Below are 20,406 nucleotides of genomic sequence, written 5' to 3'. Positions count from 1 at the left end.
TCCTTAAACGCTTATAGACTAACAGGTAACACCCGTGAACTGTGCTAGTACCAATTGCGGGCGTTTTGCCAGCGGCTTCAAAAAGATGGCGGCGATCCGTCGCCGTGACAGCCTCGAGTCTTCCGAAGACCCGAGGCTGTCTTGTATTAATCCTTTCATTACAATGTTCTATTAGCACATAGGAAAATCCCCATATACTGCCATACTGTAGTAAGGCAGTATATGATAGAATCGTACAGACAACCTAGGGTTGAAGTACACAAGGGAGTCTGAAAAATAGTAAAAATAAAAAAATTATAAATAAAAAAAACCTTAAAAATGCAATTCACCCCCCTTTCCCTAGAACTGATATAAATATAAATAAACAGTAAAAATCATAAACACATTAGGTATCAAAATATAATAACTGTTTTTCACTGCGTTTAACCCCGTAATGGAAAATAGCGCCCAAAGTCATTTTGAAAAATAGGGAAAAAAAAAGATCAAAAGGTAGTACAGTCCTAAAAATGAAAACATCAAAAGTCACAAAAAAATGACACCACCCACAGCTTTGTGCAAGTATGAAAAAGTTATTAGTGTCAGAAGATGGCAAAAATCTAAAGAAATTTTGTACAGGAGGTTTTAATTTTTGTAAATATATGAAAACATTATAAAACCTATACAAATTTGGTATCCCCGTAATCGTTCCGACCCAAAGAATAAAGTAGACATGTCATTTTGGGTGCGCAGTGAAAGGCGTAAAATCCAAGCCCACAAGAAAAACGACGCAGTACACAGCATGGAATATTCAATACCATCACTATAATGTGCAATTTGTTATGCAGAAAACAAGCCATCACAGAGCTCTTTACATGGAAAAATAAAAAAGTTATAGATTTTTGAAGGTGGAACCCTAACTAATGGAAGTGAAAAAAACAAAAAGGGCCGTGTCGTTAAGGGGTCATTAAGGGGTTAAAGTAAACCCTTAAAAAAAATTATAAAAATTCAAATCACCCCCTTTCCCTGAAGTCATATACATATAAATAAACAGTAAAAACATTATAAAACCTATACAAATTTGTTATCCCCGTGATTGCACCGATCAAAGAATAAAGTAGACATGTCATTTGGGGCGCACAGTGAAAGCCGTAAAATCCAAGCCCACAAGAAAACTGCGCAAATGCGTTTTTTCACCATTTTCAATGCATTTGGAATTTTTTCCAGCTTCCCAGTACACGACATGGAAATTAAATATCATCACTATGAAGTGCAAATTGTAACGCAGAAAACAGAATCACACAGCTCTTTCTGTGTAAAGATAAAAAAAATTATAGATTTTTGAAGGTGGGGAGTGAAAAATGGAAATGAAAAAAACAAAAAAAGGGGCCAGGTCGTTAAAGGGTTAACATTGCATAGGGCCAATGGGGGTGATTTATGAAGGTTTATTGTCAGCTTTCTGCCGTATGTGCCTTGAAAAAGTCCAATTCCTGGCACAAAAAACAGGGGTTAAAGGGGTTGTCAGAGTTTTGAAAAAAAATTATATGTGGCCGGGAGCGGGCTGCCTAAAACAATAAAGCTGTACTTACCTTCCGGTGCCCTTCCGTATCCAGCGCTGCTGTTGCTCCGGTCCGGGCGCCATGTAAACAAACATGGCCGCCGGAGCAGCGCTGCATTCAGCTTCCGGCCGGACACGACAACCTTTCGGCCTCCATACACAATGCTGTGTATAGGGACGGATAGGCGTACCCGGCCACGGCCGGCCGGAAGCTGAATGCAGCGCTGCTCCGGCGGGCACCGGAAGGTAAGTACAGCTTTATTATTTTAGGCAGCCCGCTCCCGGCCAAACACATATACATATATATATATATATATATATATATATATATATATATATTTATTTATTTTTAAACTCGGACAACCCCTTTAAATGTATGTTCTATTCCTGATCTAATTATTTAGGCCAGGGGTGAACAACAGTACCTCTCATCCTTCAGGCAGCACTGATGGGTAAAGAGTCAGGGGTCTTTCTTCTGTCCCAATTCCACAGAAGCTGCAGCTTATGGCATGGAGATTGAGAAGAAAACCCTGACATCTCTAGGTCTTTCATCCAGAGTAATAAAGACATTGGGGCACATTTACTTACCCGGTCCATTCGCGATCCAGCGGCGTGTTCTCTGCGGTGGATTCGGGTCAGGCCGGGATTCACTAAGGTAGTTCCTCCGACTTCCACCAGGTGTCGTTGCTGCGCTGAAGTCCACCGGAATGCACTGAAGTTCACCGGTCTATTCCTGGTGAAGGTAAGCGCTAGTCCCGCGACCCTTCTTTTTTTTTTTTAAATGCGGTTTTTCCGAATCCGTCGGGTTTTTTCGTTCGCCCGCGCCCCCCCCCTCCCCCCGATTTCCGTCGAATGCATGCCAGTGCCGATGCGCCAAAATCCCGGGGCAATACAGGGAAAAATCTGTGCAAATCGGAAATATTTGGGTAACGCGAATCGGGCCCTTAGTTAATGACCCCCATTGTTGTCAGCTAGAAGACCAGCGACCCTCAAGTCTTAGGCCCCTTCCACACTTGCGTTGCAGATAACGTCAGAGTTTGATCATGGTGCGATCAGGGTTTGGTCAGTGAAAAACGCACATTTTGCATCAGAGTGCAATCAGTTTTCAGTCAGAGTTTGTTCAGTGTCTCCGTTTTTCACACGCGTTTTTGATGCAATTTCAATGCAATTTCATTGCGTTTTTCACGCGCAGAAAATGCATGTGAAATGGACTCAGGACTGAGCTCTATCATTTCTATGGCAATTGATGCGTGAAAAACGCATTGCACTTGCAAGTGTCTCAGAGTGCAATGCGTTTTTGATGCATCTCCATAGACTTGTATGGTGCGTTTTTCACGCGCGTGACTTGCAAAAGTAGAGCATGTCGAGATTTAAACGCGCGTTAAAAAAAACGCGCGTGTGTGCGTGAAAAAAAATGCAAGTCTGAAAAGACCCATTGGTTACAGTGGGTCAGAGTGCAATGCAAGTTCTGCGCGTCAAAAGCACGCGCAGAAAACGTGCGTGAAAAACGCAAGTGTGAAAGGGGCCTTATGGTAGGGTTTGGAAAATCTTCACAACCGGGTTTTCTGGCAATTCTGTATCTGAGCCTACAGTTTCAGATATTATTACTTTTCTACAGGATGGCCTTTATAAAGGTTTAAAACCTGCTACCTTGAAAGTTCAGTTTGCTGCAATCAATGCTTTAAGTAACAATAGATTTTCATCTTATCATTAGGGTACGTTCACACAGCGGTATGCCCGCCGTGCGGACATACCGCCGTGTGCTGGAGGTGAGGAGGAGGTGACCCCTCCTCCCTCCATAGAGAATAGCGGCGCACGGCCGCACACACGCCAAATGATAGAGCATGCTCTATCTTTTTGCGGTGTGCGGCCCGGATCGGTGCCACACATGTGTGGCACCGGATCCCCGCCGTGCCGCTATTGCCGTCTATGGGGACGTACATGCGGCCGCATGTACGTCCCCGCAGACGGCCGTGTGAATGAGCCCTTAAGTAGGCAGACCAGTATTAGACCACTGTGTCATAAATGGGATATTGCCTTGGTTCTACAATATCTTACAGAACCGCCCTTTAAGCCTATACTGGAAGCCTCAAATGTTTATCGTCGAAGACCATCTTTTTAGTTGCTATTTCCACAGCTAGAAGAATTTCAGAGCTTCAAGCCTTATCCTGCAAAGAGCCAGATAAGACCAGACTGTATCATACCAAGAACAGTTACATCATTTATTCCTACAGTACGGTGCAGCAAAAGACTGTTCCGTAGCCCCGTAATACGGCGCCGTGCACCATGTTTCTCTATGGAGAGGGGTGGGCATGAGCAGGGGCATGAGCAGCCCCCCTCCTTTCACGAACACCAAAGTGTGCGCCGTGCTACGGTACAGTGAGCACACTGTCATATGAATGTAGCCGAAGGCTCATTCTATAAGATCTACAGCTACTTCCTGGGCAGAGAATGCAATGCTCTCTATAGATCAGATCTGTCAAGCATCTACTGTGGCTTCAAAAATTTGCTACCTAAATCCCATCAGTGCTGCCTGAAGGACGAGAGGAAGACCCAAATTTTGCTTACCTGAAAATTTATTTTCCTTGAAGTCCAAAAGGTAGCACTATTATATACCCTCCCAATAAAACAAGCCTCTTTGTAAATTGATATACAGGCGGTCCCCTACTTAAGGACACCCGACTTACAGACAACCCATAGTTACAGACGGACCCCTCTGCCCACTGTGACCTCTGGTGAAGCTCTCTGGAAACTTTATTATAGTCCCAGGCTGCAATGATCAGCTGTAATGTGTCTGTAATGAAGCTTTATTGATAATTCTTGGTCCAATTACAGCAAAAATTTTGAAACTCCAATTGTCACTGGGGCAAAAGAAAAAAATTTGTCTAGAACTTCAATTATAAAATATACAGTTTCGACTTACATACAAATTCAACTTAAGAACAAACCTCCAGACCCCATCTTGTATGTAACCCGGGAACTGCCTGTATGTTATGTTGGCTCTGCGAAGTCAATACATATGAAAATGGCATCTGTTTAGATGTCCTATGTTAAATGAAAATAAAAAAAAAATTTCAAGTGAAAAAAAAAAAAAAAAAAAAAAAAACAAGCCTCTTCCTTGATTCTGAGGAAACTTATAGTTTATTTATTGCTAAATAATATTGTACCTGTGTTATTCTGTCCTAATTTGGACTTTGAGCAAAATAAATTTTCAGGTAAGCAAAATTTAGATCTTATTAGTCCAAAAGCCTTATAGTCACACTGCTCAACTTTAAGAGGCCCCTTCAGTAACCAGCAGATGCACCAACAACCACCGTAGAGCACAAATAATAAGATACCAACCCAGAAATTATAAATACCACAGTACAGCAATAAATACCAACCCAGAAACCAAATACTGCATTTAGAGCAGACAATAATAGTGCATACCCATGCGCAGATAATAATAGTACTCGAGACCACATAACAGGCTTAAAATACTGGAGACCCCCAGGGAAGACAAAAATAAATTTTATTCCTTTACTGGATCCTCTCCTCCCTGCACCACACAGCAGCTTCTTCTCTCCTCTATGCACATCTGCTCTGTATCTCGTGCTGGTTGTATGCGGTGGCATCAGGACCCAGAGCAGAACTCCACCAGGAGAGGACCTGGGAGCAGTACAGCACAGCTCCTGTGTTCTCTCGTGTGGACGCTCTGCTCTGGGTCCTAACCTCAATCAGTGTCAGGACACAGAATGGAGTGCCAGGAGAGGACTTCTTAGCTGCACTCACCGCTACCTGGCCTCCTGCAGCAACACTTCCATCAGTTATGGACATGCTCATTAGACTGACTGTCAGCAGAGTGCAGACCCCCAACTCATAGCTTCTTAGTTTGCAAGTGGCCTGTCAGTGTGGCATGTGCACCCCTCATCCTCCTTTTAGATAAGAAGAACGTGGCTGCACTTTATGTACCGTATATACTCGAGTATTTAGCCATAAACCACCTGCCTCCTTTTTATATGGCCAGCAGCCCTGGCCCCCTGCCCAGGAGGCCGTTGGCTACAGGCCAAGGCGGGGGGGGGGGGGGGGTCGGAGCAGGTGCTGGCAGGCTATATATTGGGGGGTAGGCTGTGACCAATGTATTTCCCACCCTAGGCTTATACTCGAGTCAACAGGTTTTTCACAGCTTTTTTGTGTTAAAATTAGATACCTCGGCTTATACTGTATACTATACCATATACTTATATCCGGTATATGAGCAGGAGTGAAGCTCCTCTGCTATAGATTCAAGGAATAAGGCAATGGGAAGAAAAGCCCACATGCATCTAAAGCACTGCTAGCATGACCAGGAAAACAGGACTGTGGAGATGGAGACAGATGAATCAGAGGTTTGGCTTACCAACTCCACAGCCCTGGTTATAACATCTACCAATAGACAAATTTCCCATTTACACACACAATAAAGACTAAATTACTACTCTAAAGACACCCATCATTTCACTAATGAAGCTTCCCGGTATAGAAGCTAGACATGTGACCCCAGGTTTCAGAAGAAAAACTCAATGAGTCAGTTTTCCAGTTTCACTATGAATCAGAAGTGCCATCTCTCCATTTGTTCAGGAGACTGCCAGAAAAAAAAGGTACTGCTTCCCACATCCCAGAGGAGTGGGTAATCTTCCGAACCACTGCAAAGCCTCCACATTTTAATGTTTTCTCAGGAAGATGTTATGACAAAAAATATGGGGCCTCATTTATCATAGTTTTTACTCCTGAAAACAGGAGTACAAGATGTTTTTTAGTCACAATTCCCATTGTATAGGCCAGAAATTGCAACTACCCCCCTCTACACCTGTTGGGCCTTGGGGGGAGGGGGGCTGTCTTATGTCAGAATTGTGGAGTAATTTGCAACAAAAATGCTGTGCAATACGTTAATTAAGGGTTTTAGACCATTTTCAGGCTGTTTTCCAACTTGTCTGAAAAAGGCAAGTGGACTGGAAAGGGGGTATGGTGTAATCCCGATACCAGAAAATGCAGTCTGAGCACCTGATTCTGACGTAAACTAGACCAACTAACGACTCACCACGCTTGGCTTTCCTGGAGCATGAAAATCATCTCTCAGTATTCTCTGGGTATTCCGGTAATTAGTTTAATAATCACCTATTCCATTTGGGAAAATGCTGCACCCTCTTCACTCTGTTCCAAGCTTATTGTACAATACACCCAGTGAGCTTAGTATAGCTCAAATATGGAACCAAGTTGTAAACGGGCCATGTGACCATTAAGCATTACATCAATGTAGTTTTACTGGGACAAAATTATTAAGGCAGGCATCTTAAAAGTCTGTCCTAAAATTTGCCTCAGCGTCCAGGATCCTCAGTCTCTACCACGTCGGACCTGTTTAGACCTGGCAGATATTTTTTAGCTATAGACTCCGCTGGTTTTCTGGTGGAAATTATATTAAACGCTGCAAGCCGGGTCATTCACACCCCTAGATACTCATATTAGAAAAATGTATACAATGTGCCATGTTCATTTCTCTGTGGTACCCCCTATGTCAGTGATGGTGAACCTTTTTGAGACCGAGTGCCCAAGCCAAATTTCACGTATTTACCGTGAAGTGCCAACATGGCATTTTAATTAGAAACTTATTGCTACCTGTTCTTTCACATCTTTCAATCGTATTGGCCTTTCCTCTCTTTAGAGGAAGAATGGTTGTTCCAGCAGGAGGACCTCCAAAGAAATTGCAGTTCTTTCAACAGTTCTTACTTTTCCTGCAGTTCCAAACAGACAATCAAGTGTCACTGTAAAATAGCGCTGAGAGCAGCATTTCTTAAAGGACACCTGTCATCAGGTCTGTGTCACTATTTCTGTCACTACTACCTGTTGGAGCAGCTCACAAGGATCCCATCACAGCCTTTATCTAGTTATTTCATACATTATTCATTGTAAAATCATCTATTCTTTATTATGTAAATGAGGCTGGTCACATGGTCAGAGGCAGTGATGTCACCCCTGTTCCCCCTCCCCTCTCCTCCCCCTGCTCATGTCTGTGTGTAATGTATAGTAAAGCATGGCTAGTGTGTGCTGTATCTGCTGACATGCTGCATCCTCCTAATATACAGGTGAGAGACACAGACATCAGCTACACATGAATCTGACATGTTCTGCTGTAACATGGCTGCAGCCTGGAGCTGCTGTATCTCTCCTATACACACACACATGCACACACAGGCTGCAGGGGGCGTGGCCACCAGCAAGCACATCATTATACAGCCTCACATCATTATACAGGCTGTCAGTCATGCACTGGGGGTGTGGCTGTGCCTCCCACTCATGAATAGAGTGGACAGCTTGAATATGCTAATGCTTCATTGGACATTTCACAGGTCATTTGCATACAGCTTTAGGACCTCATTGCTTAGGTTTACAGGCATGTAGAGGGACAATGAAGGGATAGAGGCAATGCTCTCTAATGGCAGTTTATGAAAATATATTTAGTCTAGGGGGGTTATTTTGCATGACGGGTTCTCTTTAAGTTGCCTGGGACTGCAAGAAGATTTGGTGGATTTGATCCTATTTGGTGACCTCGGTGTCGGCCCAAGTGCCCACAGAAATGGCTCTGAGTACCACCTCTGGCACCCGTGCCCTATGTATCGACAAGTACAGCTTCCAATCCTTAATAATCTTATGATGAAAGGCTACCTGAAGGTGTGGACATAGGGGGGATTTTATTAAAATTATCCCTCCCATCCCCCACTGAAGGTACTGTGCCGCTCAAGCTTTTTAGTAGATTAGTGTGCAATCTTCACCAGGAAACACCCAAGACCAGGGGGATATGACGGGTTAGTGCGTTTACACCCCTGCCTGCACCATTCACCAATATGCCCAAAGCAACTTGAGGGTCAGAAAACATCTCTCAGTCTAAGTATATTCGTTTATGGGATGTCTTGTTATATAGTCAGCTTCTCTACAGATTATAGTCCGCATGGGAAAAAAAAGAAATCACACAGGCTACCTGCACACAAACATTTTTTTCCCCTGCCCACAAACCACAGGTCTAGTTTTGCGGTCAGTTTGTCTTATTATCAAAGCATGAGCTGTATGTTCGCAAAAACAAATCTGCGCGCCAACTGTATGTCAATTGTTTTTGCAGATCTGAAAAAAAAATGGGAAAAGAAACAACCAATTCTATCAGTAGCTTGGAGTTAGGTAGAAAGTGATCCGCAAATACAGACAGCACATGGATTGCAAAAGGGAATTACATGGGGATGTGAGCCATCTATAGAAAAACAGCTAGCACATAACAGAAAAATGTTTGTGTGCAGGTGGGCTTAAAGGAATTGTCTCCTCATGACAATTTATTTTCAAATCCAAATATATTTGCGATGTTATGTGGGTGACCATCATGTGAAATATTCCATGGCTTTTCCTAAAGTTCTCATTGTATGAATACATACAAATGGCGTGTTTGTTCACCAGAATCAAAACAGATTCTCACCGAAAATCCTCAACCAATAAAACCTGCATTCACAACAAATATAAGAAGTGTTCACACTGCGGTTTGTGGTCTCTTACCACTTCCAAAATAATTTGGCAAACCCGCATGTTTGCAGGGGAATATGCCACTAACGCTATGAAAAGATGGGTCACATCGCTATGAAAAGATGGGTCACATCGCTATGAAAAGATGGGTCGCATCGCTATGAAAAGATGGGTCGCATCGCTATGAAAAGATGGGTCGCATCGCTTTAAAAAAAATAAAAAGTTATAAAAAACACCTGTGCCTCCAATTCAAATGAATAGGAGGCAGATTCTCAGTGTTTTTGTAGTAGGTTTTTCAGCAGATATAACACTGATCTGTAATGAAGGAAATAACACTTTATACTGAGATCAGCTAATCGCAAAGGTTCCACAATACAAAGTTTTTGGTTAAATTCTTTCCACACAGGCATCACCTATTGCTACCGCTGGCCGTCACGGTACCGTCCGAATAACAAGCCCCTCACACAACTGCTACATTGTACATGACGATGAGGAGGGGAAGCAGGAAGCCCTTCTCACACTCACAAGGTAAAGAAAGGAAGGTGGCTGAACTTACACAGCTCAGGAGGGAGCACACTCCCAGACACGCACCCATGGTCAGCGACGGAACACACTGCCGAACCGATTCCTGCACCGTCAACCGGGGATCCTCGCTCCGCCCACTCCCCCAGGCTCTCACCTTACACGACGCCCGCTTCGTAACTTTCCGGAAACTTTCGGCTGTTTATTTCTTCTCCTTCGTAACGAGCAGTTCTCTGGACAACCACCGCCGACTGTCTATTACAGCGGTGCTGCCGTCTCTCGGTGCAGGCTTGGGTCTCAGACACAGCCATAGACCCTATTACCGGTTATTGCCCCTCTGCCTTCTCCTTTCTTACCGCTGAGGTGGCGCTATGCAGTGTATGGAGGAGCTGGCAGTGCCGCAGCGGGCTCGGTGATCTTACCAGATCCAGTACAGCTCTGCCCACACAGGGGATATTGTTCCCCTATAACTGGGGCTCTTACAAATGCCCCAGTAACAGAGGAAAGCTTGATGAATTTTAAAAAAAAAAACTGTTAGGGAGTGTTCACATGCTGCGCTTTGGTTGCGTTTTCATTGCTTTTTAAAACGCATTAACACTTTCACGACCCGTGACGTAATAGCACGTCACGGGTAGGCCGCGGGTGATTGGAGAAGGCTCACGGGCTGAACCCTCCCCATAGCCGGTAAGTCTTTGCTGCATACTGCAGCTAAGGATTATCGGTAACACACGCGATCGGCACCTATCACAGGTATTTTCCCGCTGATCACCACCGGCAAAGCTGCCGGCGGCTTCAAAAACATGGCGCCGTCATCTTTCCGAGGATCGTAGCTCCCCGTGATGTCATCGGGGAGCGGCGATATGTCGCCATGGTAGCCTCGGGTCTCACGAAGACCCGAGGCTACTTCGGGTTAACCCATTCATTACAATGTGCTATCAGCACATTGTATTGTATGAGGAGTAAAATCCCAATATACTGCCATACTATAGTATGGCAGTATATGATAGAATCGTACAGACAACTTAGGGTTAAAGTGCCCTAGGGATTCTGAAAAATAGTAAAAATAAAAAAAAGTTATAATAAAAAAACCTAAAAACTCAAATCACCCTTTCCCTAGAACTGATCTAAATATAAATAAACAGTAAAAATCATAAACACATTAAGTATCGTCGCATCCGAAAATGCCCAATCTATCAAAATATAATAACGTTTTTTCACTGCGTTTAACCCCGTAATGGAAAACCGCGCCCAACGTCGAAAAATGGCACTTTTTTGCCATTTTAAAAAAATTTAAAATTCTATAAAAAGTGACCAAAAGGTCGTACAGTCCTAAAATGATAACATTGTAAATGTCGTGAAAATTCACAAAAAACTACACCACCCACAGCTAAATACACCAAAGTATAAAAAAGTTATTAGTGCCCGAAGATGGCAAAATCCCCCCAAAAAATTTTGTACAGGGGGTTTTAATTTTTTTAAATGTATGAAAACATTATAAAACCTATACAAATTTGTTATCCCTGTAATCATACCGACCCAAAGAATAAAGGAGACTTGTCATTTGGGGCAGGCGGTGAAAGACATAATATCCAAGCCCACAAGAAAACGGCACAAATGCGTTTTTTTACCAATTTCACTGCATTTGGAATTTTTTTCCTGCTTCCCAGTACACGGCATGGAATAATAAATACCATCACTATGAAGTGTAATTTGTTACTCAGAAAACAAGCCCTCACACAGCTCTGTACATGTAAAAATAAAAAATATAAAACGCATTGTAAACACGATGTAAATGTAAATAGTAATGTAATTAGGCAAATCACCTCTCAGCTGTTGTAATGTGTTTTAAAGGAAAACTACCATTTAGAATGGCAGGGGTAAGCTGTAAGTACCGAGCACCAGCTCAGGGTGAGAGGGTGCCGGTACTTACTTTCGTTAGTGTTATAAACCGCGGTATCGCGGTTTTAACACTTTTTAAACTTTAGAGCAGAAGAGCCTCTTCTGCTCTAAAGTTTAAAAAGTGTTAAAACTGCGATACCGCGGTTTATACCACCAACGAAAGTAAGTACCGGCACCAGCTCACCCTGAGCTGGTGCTCGGTACTTAGAGCTTACCCCTACCATTCTAAATGGTAGGTTTCCTTTAAACGCAATGAAAACGCTACCAAAGCTCAATGTGTGAACGCACCCTTAGGGCGTTGACAAACATGGCGTTTTTGTTGCGTTTTTTTCATTGCGTTTTTGCATCCCTCAAAAACACATCATATTTGCATATCGGCTTTTTCAATGGGTTTTTGGTTAAAGTTTCTTAACTTTTCAACTCTCTGTTTTTCTTGTCTCCATTTTTGAGGTGCGTTTTCATTGCGCTTTTCAAAGCGGTTGTATTTTTGAAAACGCATGCATTTGTGGTTTGCGTTTTGAGACGCGTGTGATTACATGCACAAACAGCAGGGAGAAGAGCTCTGCATTTTTATGAATTCCAAGAAACACAGCTGCATGGAATTACCGCACATCAAGCCTTGTGTTTTTAAAAACGCAAGCAAACATGCGCAAAAATGCATCCGTTTTCGTTGCGTTTGAAATCGCAACAGAAATGCGTAAAAAAAAGACACATGTGTCACTGGACTTAAAGAATGTCCCCAGGAGTCTTTTATAATCTCTTTTATAAGAGCCGCCGGTGTTTCGCGTTAAATTAACGCAAAACACCGGCGGCTCGTTCCAGATCGCAGGCGTTTCCATAGAAACGCCGATGCAATCGGGCCGAGGCCCGCCCCCGTGGGCGCGTTTCGCCGCGTTTAAAAACGCAGTTAAAATTGTCAATAAACATTACTTGATTTTAAAAAAAACGCTGTTAAAACGCAAGCATTTTTATTGTTGCTTTTCCCGCAAAATAACATTACACTGCTTTCTCAACCGCATGCGTCCCTGAGAAACCCAAAGAAAAAATGATGTGCGGGAAATCTCACCAGGAAACATTACCTGGAGCAGTGTTGCGTTTCTAAGACGGCCAGAAAACACATCCAAAAAATCTGCCGAAAACGCCACGTGGGAAGGCGCCCTATGGCAGTATTCACACGGTGCATTGCGTCACCGCTAGGCGTCCGTTCATAACGTGACGCTAGCGCACAGGGGGAGGTCCTCGGCCCGAACGAACATGTGTTTCCAGGGAAACGCATGCGATTGATAAGCGTGTGCGTTCGGGCTGAGGACCTCCCCCTGTGCGCTAGCGTCGCATTATGAACGGACGCCTAGCGGCACGTGTGACCGTGGCCTAAGCAGTCCCTCAAAAACTGCATGCATTAAAAAATGCAAACGCAGACCAAACCGCAACGTGGGATAGCGTAATTTTGGTCATATGAATGTTTGGTAACTAATGATAAATGAGTGTGCCATGTCTGAACTGTGCGGAAAAAAAAGTTGCCCAATAAAAATTCAAGTTGACCCATACACCTCCTAATCGCCAGGTTTTAATTCACCTTTTTCAGTTAATGTCTATCACCTGTTACATTAAGAAAATGCACCTAAAATCACATCCAAATTGGTTATGACTGAGATACAGTTTTAACTACAGCATGTGAATAGCCCCATTTCTGCTGTATCACCCATGCTGTTGTCATAAGGGTGTGTTCCGGAGCAGTCTCATTCATATGACCTGCATGAGTCACTACAAAACCAGTCAAACCTGTTGGTGCACAATTAAAATGTTATCGTGAATAATTACCATCATGTTGTAGCGGTGAACATACACACTCTGATACCAAATGACATCTACGTCATGTGGCGGAAATAACAATGTCCGCATTCTAAGAAAACAAGCTGAGTTCAGATAAAACACAAAGGCATCTTGATTATTAGGGCGCTGTCCCACGTTGCGTTTTGGCTGCGTTTGCAAATGCAATGCATCGGAGTTTCTATGGAAACGCCTGCGATCGGGAACGAGCCCCCGGTGTTTTGCCGCCGGTGTTTTTGCAATAGGGCCGTGGCAAAACACCGGCGACTCGTTCACGATCGCAGGCGTTTCCATAGAAACTCCGATGCGATCGGGCAGAGGCCCGCCCCGGTGGGCGCGACTTTGTTTGCGTTTGCAAGCACAGACAAAACGCTATGTGTGGCGCCAGCCTAAGGGTGATGGCACACGTGGCATTTTTGGCCCGTTTTTAAGCAGTCCGTCAAAAACCGCATGCGTTCTTTAACACATGTGGTTTTTGACTGACTGCTCAAAAACGGCCCAAAATCGCGCTCAAAACGTCACGTGTGCCATCACCCCTGGGGTGGTGTCACACGTGCCGCTTTGTCTGCGTTTGCAAATGCATAGGTTGACTATGTAATATGCTGCAATACATTAGTATTGCAGTATATTACAATGAACAAGTGATCAAATGATCACTTGTTCATGTCCCACCCTGGGATAAAATAAAACAGTAAAAAAAAAAGTTTAAAAGAAAGTGCAACTAAAAAAAATTATTAAAAAAGAATAAAAGTCCCCTTAAGTCCCATCCCATGCAGTACTCAAATAAAACATTAAAAAACTACAACATATAGGGTATCACAACGTTCTCACATTTTACAAATTTCTCACAAAATGAGTTTCTGCAAAACAAGTTAACCATTAAAAAAGACATATAAATGGGGTATCGCCGTAATCGTGATGACCCATAGAATAAAGATAACACATTATTTTTATGGTATGGTGAACGACCGGGGGAAAAAATGCTAAAAACCATAAACAAGAATTAATGATTTTTTTAACCACCACCAAGAAAGAGTTAATAAAATCTGATTATTAGCTATTGTGCACCCCCCCCCCCCCCCCCCCCTTAAAGGATGTACTGGAAAAGTGAATCTCGTCCGCCAAAAAATAATCTCCCAAATGTCCAAATTACAAAAAAATAAACATTTTATAGCCTGTAAAATGTGACATTGCAGATCTGCTCTGAATGGTGCTGCTTCTGTCCTATGCCCGGCCGTGTGCCCATACAACAGTCACCACCACATATGGGGCATCCTCATGCTCGGGAGAAATTGGGTATCAAACTTTGTGGAGTTTTTTGGCATTTAATACTTTGTGACGGTTTTTGGCCAAAATTAATACATTGTCTAAAAAAAATTGCAGCTTGTAAATTACACCTCCATTTTGTTTTAACCCCTGTGAAGCATCTAAAGGGTTAACACATTGATTGATTTTTACTCATTGAGGGGTGTAGTTTCTAAAATGGCATGATTTATGGGGTTTTACTGCTGTTTAGGCCTCTCAAAGTCAGTTAAAGCTGAGCAGGTGCCTCTAAATAAGGGTTTTGGCGATTTTCATAAATTCTGAACCTCCTAACAACCTAGAAAAGAGAGAGGATGCATAAAACCCTATGCCGATATAAAGCAGACATTCCGGAAATGTTACTTAGAAAGTTACTTGGGTGCTATGACTGATCTGCCTGAAAAGCAGAAAACTTTGAATATGAATAATTCTTATTAGCCTGACAAAGTGTTAGATAATTCTTTTCTCATAGTTTTATCTGTATGGTGTGGCTTTATAGAGGGGGGAATTTACTGATGTGTTCTGTCCATCATTCTCCCATAACCCCATAGATCCCTTATGTCTTGTTGCACATGGGGGAGTATGAAGAGGGCTCATGGGCTAAGCCCTCTTCATACTCACTGGGCATTTGCTTCACAATGAAGCAAACGCCCATCGCTAGCACCCTCGATCGGTGCCATCTTGGCTTCGATCGTCGCTCCCCGTGACATCATCGGGTAGTGACGATCCATTGCCATGACAGCCTTGGGTCAAACAAAGATCCGAGGCTATCATGATCTAGGCTATCTATTACAATGTGTGATTTGCACATTATAATAGATGGTGTGCAAAATCCCCATATACTGCCATACTGTAGTAAGGCAGTATATGGTAGGATTAATCAGACAACCTAGGGTTAAAGTACCCTAGGGAGTCAAAAACATAGTAAAAAATAAAAAATATAAAAATTTCAAATCACTCCTCTTTCCCTAGAAGTCATATAAATATAAATAAACAGTAAAAATCATTAACACATTAGGTATCACTGCATCCAAAAATTCCCAATTTATCAAAATATAATAACCATAACAGAAAATAGCGCCCAAAATAGCACCCATTTTTTGCCATTTTGAAAAATTCTATGAAAAGTGATCAAAATGTCGTACAATCCTAAAAATAGAAGCATTGAAAATGTTATCAAAAGTCGCAAAAAATGACACCACCCACAGCTCTGTACACCAAAATATGAAAAAGTTATTAGCACCAGAAGAAGGCAAAATGAAGAATTTTCTTTTTTTATACAGGTTTTTATTTTTGTAAATGTATGAAAACATTATAAAACCTTTACAAATTTGGTATCCCATGATCATACTGACCCAATGAATGAAGTGGACCTGTCATTTGGGGCGCACAGTGAAAGCCGTAAAATCCAAGCCCACAAGATATGGCGCAAATGTGTTTTTCATCATTTTCACAGCATTCAGAATTTTTTCCAGCTTCCCAGTATACGGCATAGAATACTAAATACCACCACTAAGAAGTGCAATTTGTTATGCAGAAAACAAGCCCATTCACAGCTCTTTAAATGGAACAATAAAAAAGTTACAGATTTTTGAAGGTGGGGAGTGAAAAATAAAGCTGCAAAAACGAAAAAGGGCCTGGTACTTAAGGGGTTAATGTATGTACCGTATGTCTGGGGACTTTATTCATTTTCTTAAGATTTTGCAGGCCAAAAGACCATAGAAAGTATGGCCTTTTTTTTTTTTTTACTCCCGAATGAGGGGAAATTTTTATTGCCCTTGAGTGTTTGTGTTTGCTTACCTACAACAGTATTACATTTTGGAACAGAGAAAAAAATCCAGGTGATACATGACACAAGAGTCATATGATACCATGTATTGCTTTACCTCATAGCAATACAGTTTCAAATGTCATCATTATTTTGTACGCAGTACTGTAGTGTACAATTGCTACAAAATTTTATTTTGTAGTGTTACCTCATCACACACATGGAGAACTGAAATTAATGATATCTAATTAGCAACAGTAGATTATATTCTTTCCCAAAGTCTAATAATTAGTGATGAGCGGATGTCGAAAATTGGGTTTGACAAGTTCCGCCACATATTGGGAAAAAGTTTGGTTTGTGTATTTGACTTGGCCATGAACCACAACGCCATTGAAATCAATGGTGACCTAACTTAACAACGGAAAAAACAAAGGCCTGATTATACAGGGATGGTTAAGTCTGGTTTAACCATGAATGGGGAACTTAGCTTCTAATTGTATGTAGACACGATGGAGGAATCTATTATGGGGTGGCCCAGCCTGATCTCCTATGTGACGGTAATGGGGAAGGGAAAGTCAGAGGAAAGTTGTCTATTGCTATGTTTTACAATTGCGGCTTTTATCATATTGGAAGAGTCTGGAAAACACGGAAGCTGGGAAAGATGTCAGTTCTTGTCTACTGTACATTGACTCTTATCCACAGCTTTTAACATGTTTTATTTTTCTTAATGGTTATATGTTTGACATGTTTGGGGCAGATGAGGAGAGGGAGGGGCTCCAATATGATCCACACTGGCAGGGGAGCTAGACTCTAATCTGTCTAAATAATATGAAATTTCTTATGTGGAATATTAAAGGTCTTAAAGGAAACCTACCATGAGGATTCTACTATCAGAAGTAGATCTGATGGATGATACCTCCTCCCTGCCTCTGCAATAATCTGTACTTTAATAAACCTGGAACCTATCTTATAAAAAAACTTATTTTAGTAATGTGTAAATTAACTGCAGAGGCTACGAGGGCGAGTACTAGCCTGGAATGCCACTGGGAGCTAAGGCTACTCCACGCCCCAGTTTATGTACATATTAGTAAAATAAAGTTTTTCTTATTAAATTACAGATTAGGACATAGGCAGGCAGGAGGAATCTGCCGTCAGATCTACTTATGATAGTAGATTCCTCATGGTAGGTTTCCTTTAATTGAAGCGCCTCAAGATGGACATTGCCATATTGCAGGAGACTCGCCTACAGGAGTCACATTATTTACGTATGTTCAAGTCGTGGGCTAGGTCAGTGTACGGCTCCCCTGCGGTAAATCATGAGTAAATATATGCCCCTAATATCAATCAAAAGCCTTTTTTGATGATCTGGTAAGCCGTATAGTTTTAGATAGTTGTCCACATTAAATGCAGGGAGGAGATCTGAAATCAGCACCGCATTTGAAAGATAGAATGGCGCTTACAGGGGGAGATACTAGAGTAACTAGATGAGACTTGCATTCACACTTACACAGACAATTGACATCTGGCACCACACCAAACCCTAATGGAAAGGAACACACATATTACTCTCATCCACACGGCTCCTGGTCATAGATAGACTTCTTTGGCATTAGTGACCCACTGGTGAAAAGGGTGCAGGAGATGAAGATAGAGTCGTGCCCTATCAGGGGGGAAAATATATCTGGCGTTTTTTCTCGCCGTCCCTTTAAAATATGCTAGTTTTGTGTGAACTGTGAGCGGAGAGAAAAGAGCAGTTTATACGAACCCAACAAAAAGTGGCACTGTGCACATTTGGTAACAAATATTCAGACCTAGCAGCTAGGGTGAACACATTGGGCTTTCTCTCTCATCCGTTACAAAAAGATCTACTTGATTTGGAGAAGGTATATGAAGGTATAAAGTTTTGTGATATGAACCTCTATTGTGGGCTTTTTTGCTATTGACATCATATTTTTCATGGCTGATGTCATGGAAGACTTGAGAACGATTATTGATGTATTACAGGAATTTTAGGGTGAATGTTGGGAAATGTGCTATATTGTTCTTAGATAAGGGTCCCTTCCCAGAAGAAGCATTCAGAAATATACCGGTGGTAAGGAGCACAATAACTTATTTAAGCATTAAAATTTGCTGTACTCAGGATTCTATATATAGACGCAATTATCCTGCACTGGAAAGGTGGCATAAACTTCCTTTGTCCTTGTAGGCGCTTAACCATTTGCTCAAAAATGATGAGCATGTCTAAATTATTAGAACCTCCCTAAATGCTCCCGATGTTGCTATATCATGCAGATATCCTTAGACTCAAGGCTCTCATTTCCTGTGGCAAGGGAGGAGGCCACGTATACAAATAACAAAATTAATGGTAGATAGTGAGTCAGGTATATTAGCTATCCTAATATAAGGATATACTACATAGCCAGCATAGCGAGGCACATATAAGATTTCATACTCTGAAACGGGTTTTGTCCACTGCACAATTTTCTAGCATTGCTACACACCCCCTACAGACACAATAGCAACATGGTGCATGGGCTTTCGTATGCTACAGCTAAACTTCTACCTCTGTGGGCCAACACGGCTTTTCCCCCAAGGAACTCTGAATAGCATCTTCCACAAACGGAGGGGGAAAGGCATACAGGATAGTCATGACTCTAAACTCGCTTGGATGAGTTAAGATGAAGTAAGCGATAAATATGGTTTAGATAATGAACAATATGTACAATATGAATACGTGAGAAGGAGTTGAATGAAATTATTTTGACAAGACAATAGTGACGGGGTGTCAAATGCTTGGGCGGGTGGTCTTAAATGAAGTATGGAGAGATACATACATTTGGATTATGAATCAGGCCATATACACCTTCAACTTGTCTCCCTCTTCACAAAAACCTGAAAGGATCTATGGGTCTATGGGGAAGTTCAGACATTGTGGATGGAAGTACAGGGCACCAATCTATATCATGGTCTATGGCAGTGATGGCTAACCTATGGCACTGGTGCCAGAGGTGGCACTCAGAGCCCTTTCCGTGGGCACTCAGGCCATCACCAGAGATGACTCCAGGTATCTTCCTGCAGTCTAAGACAGCCCAGGACTTGCTGTGCACAGAGCCATTTTAAAGTGACAGGACTACCTGGGACTATTTTCTGCTTTATCGGTGTCCTCAGGGGCTGGTATCAATGAAAACTGTGACAGAGAAGGGAGTATAAATCACAAATTACATTTCTGTGTTGGCACTTTGCAATAAATAAGCGGGTCTTTGTCGTAGTTTGGGCACTCGGTCTCTAAAAGGTTCTCCATCACTGGTCTATGGGAATGTTCCAACATTCCACTGTGGATGAAAGTACAAAGTATGTGTCATAGAGTGTGGGGCTTTGAGTTTTTGTTGGACCTATTGCTTTGTTTATTTCATTGCATGGAGGAAACTAGAGGATACTCAGGATACTTCCTTCTCTATTTCATGTGATTAGTATGGTAACAAAAAGCAGCATTCTCTCATTTCAACTTCAGGACACCCCCCTCCTTCCCTTCACTTCATTGTTGACCAAATGAAACGTCTTTAACAGTTAGAGTGCATTGAAGATAAAAAGGGAACCAAAAAAAATATTTTAGTAAGTGTAGGAAATGGGTAGCTTAAAGGGCACACTGGGACCTCTACATCTCCCCTTGTCACCAAGAAATTTGTCCCACCTTCTCCTGACCTTCTAGCTCCTCTTACTGTGATGGAAAGCACTACTGGTTCTATTTGATGTTTTGTATGTTGTAATACTATGGGACAGTTCCCCTTGTTGTTTGCACTTTGTATATCTGATAAAAATAAATAACTGAAATAAATGAATCATTTTGAAACAGGTGCCAGAGGTCCAGTGGCAGGAGGTGGATGCAGCAGGTCAGACATGGCAGAGATTGTACACAAATCTACCTGAAGCCTCTTAGTAGATTTGGGCACTGGATCAACAGTGGGGAGAAATTAATAAATCCCCCCCCCCATTGTGAATCACAGCTTGCTGCATCCCTAAGCTGTAAAGA

At 42.2% G+C, this 20,406-nt stretch overlaps 1 protein-coding gene across 4 annotated transcripts in view; it reads right to left on the bottom strand.

Annotated features, from left to right (window-relative positions):
* The window catches only part of SERINC2 (serine incorporator 2), a 44,336-nt gene extending 34,446 nt beyond the window's left edge, over positions 1-9,890 (bottom strand). The window contains exon 1 of one of the 4 annotated variants that reach the window (XM_072136949.1): positions 9,735-9,890. Coding sequence is in view for 1 of the 4 variants with exons in the window: in XM_072136947.1 (XP_071993048.1) it covers positions 9,612-9,650 (39 nt within the window). In the remaining 3 variants the exon portion in view is untranslated. The other 3 variants (XM_072136947.1, XM_072136950.1, XM_072136948.1) reach the window with 3 other exon arrangements.
* Between the last annotated feature and the right edge of the window lie 10,516 nt (positions 9,891-20,406).

The sequence above is a fragment of the Engystomops pustulosus genome, chromosome 2, assembly GCF_040894005.1.
Source record: "Engystomops pustulosus chromosome 2, aEngPut4.maternal, whole genome shotgun sequence".
Classification (NCBI taxonomy): Eukaryota; Metazoa; Chordata; class Amphibia; order Anura; family Leptodactylidae; genus Engystomops; species Engystomops pustulosus.
Note: the sequence above shows the minus strand (reverse complement) of the source record. Positions and strands in the feature narration are given on the sequence as shown.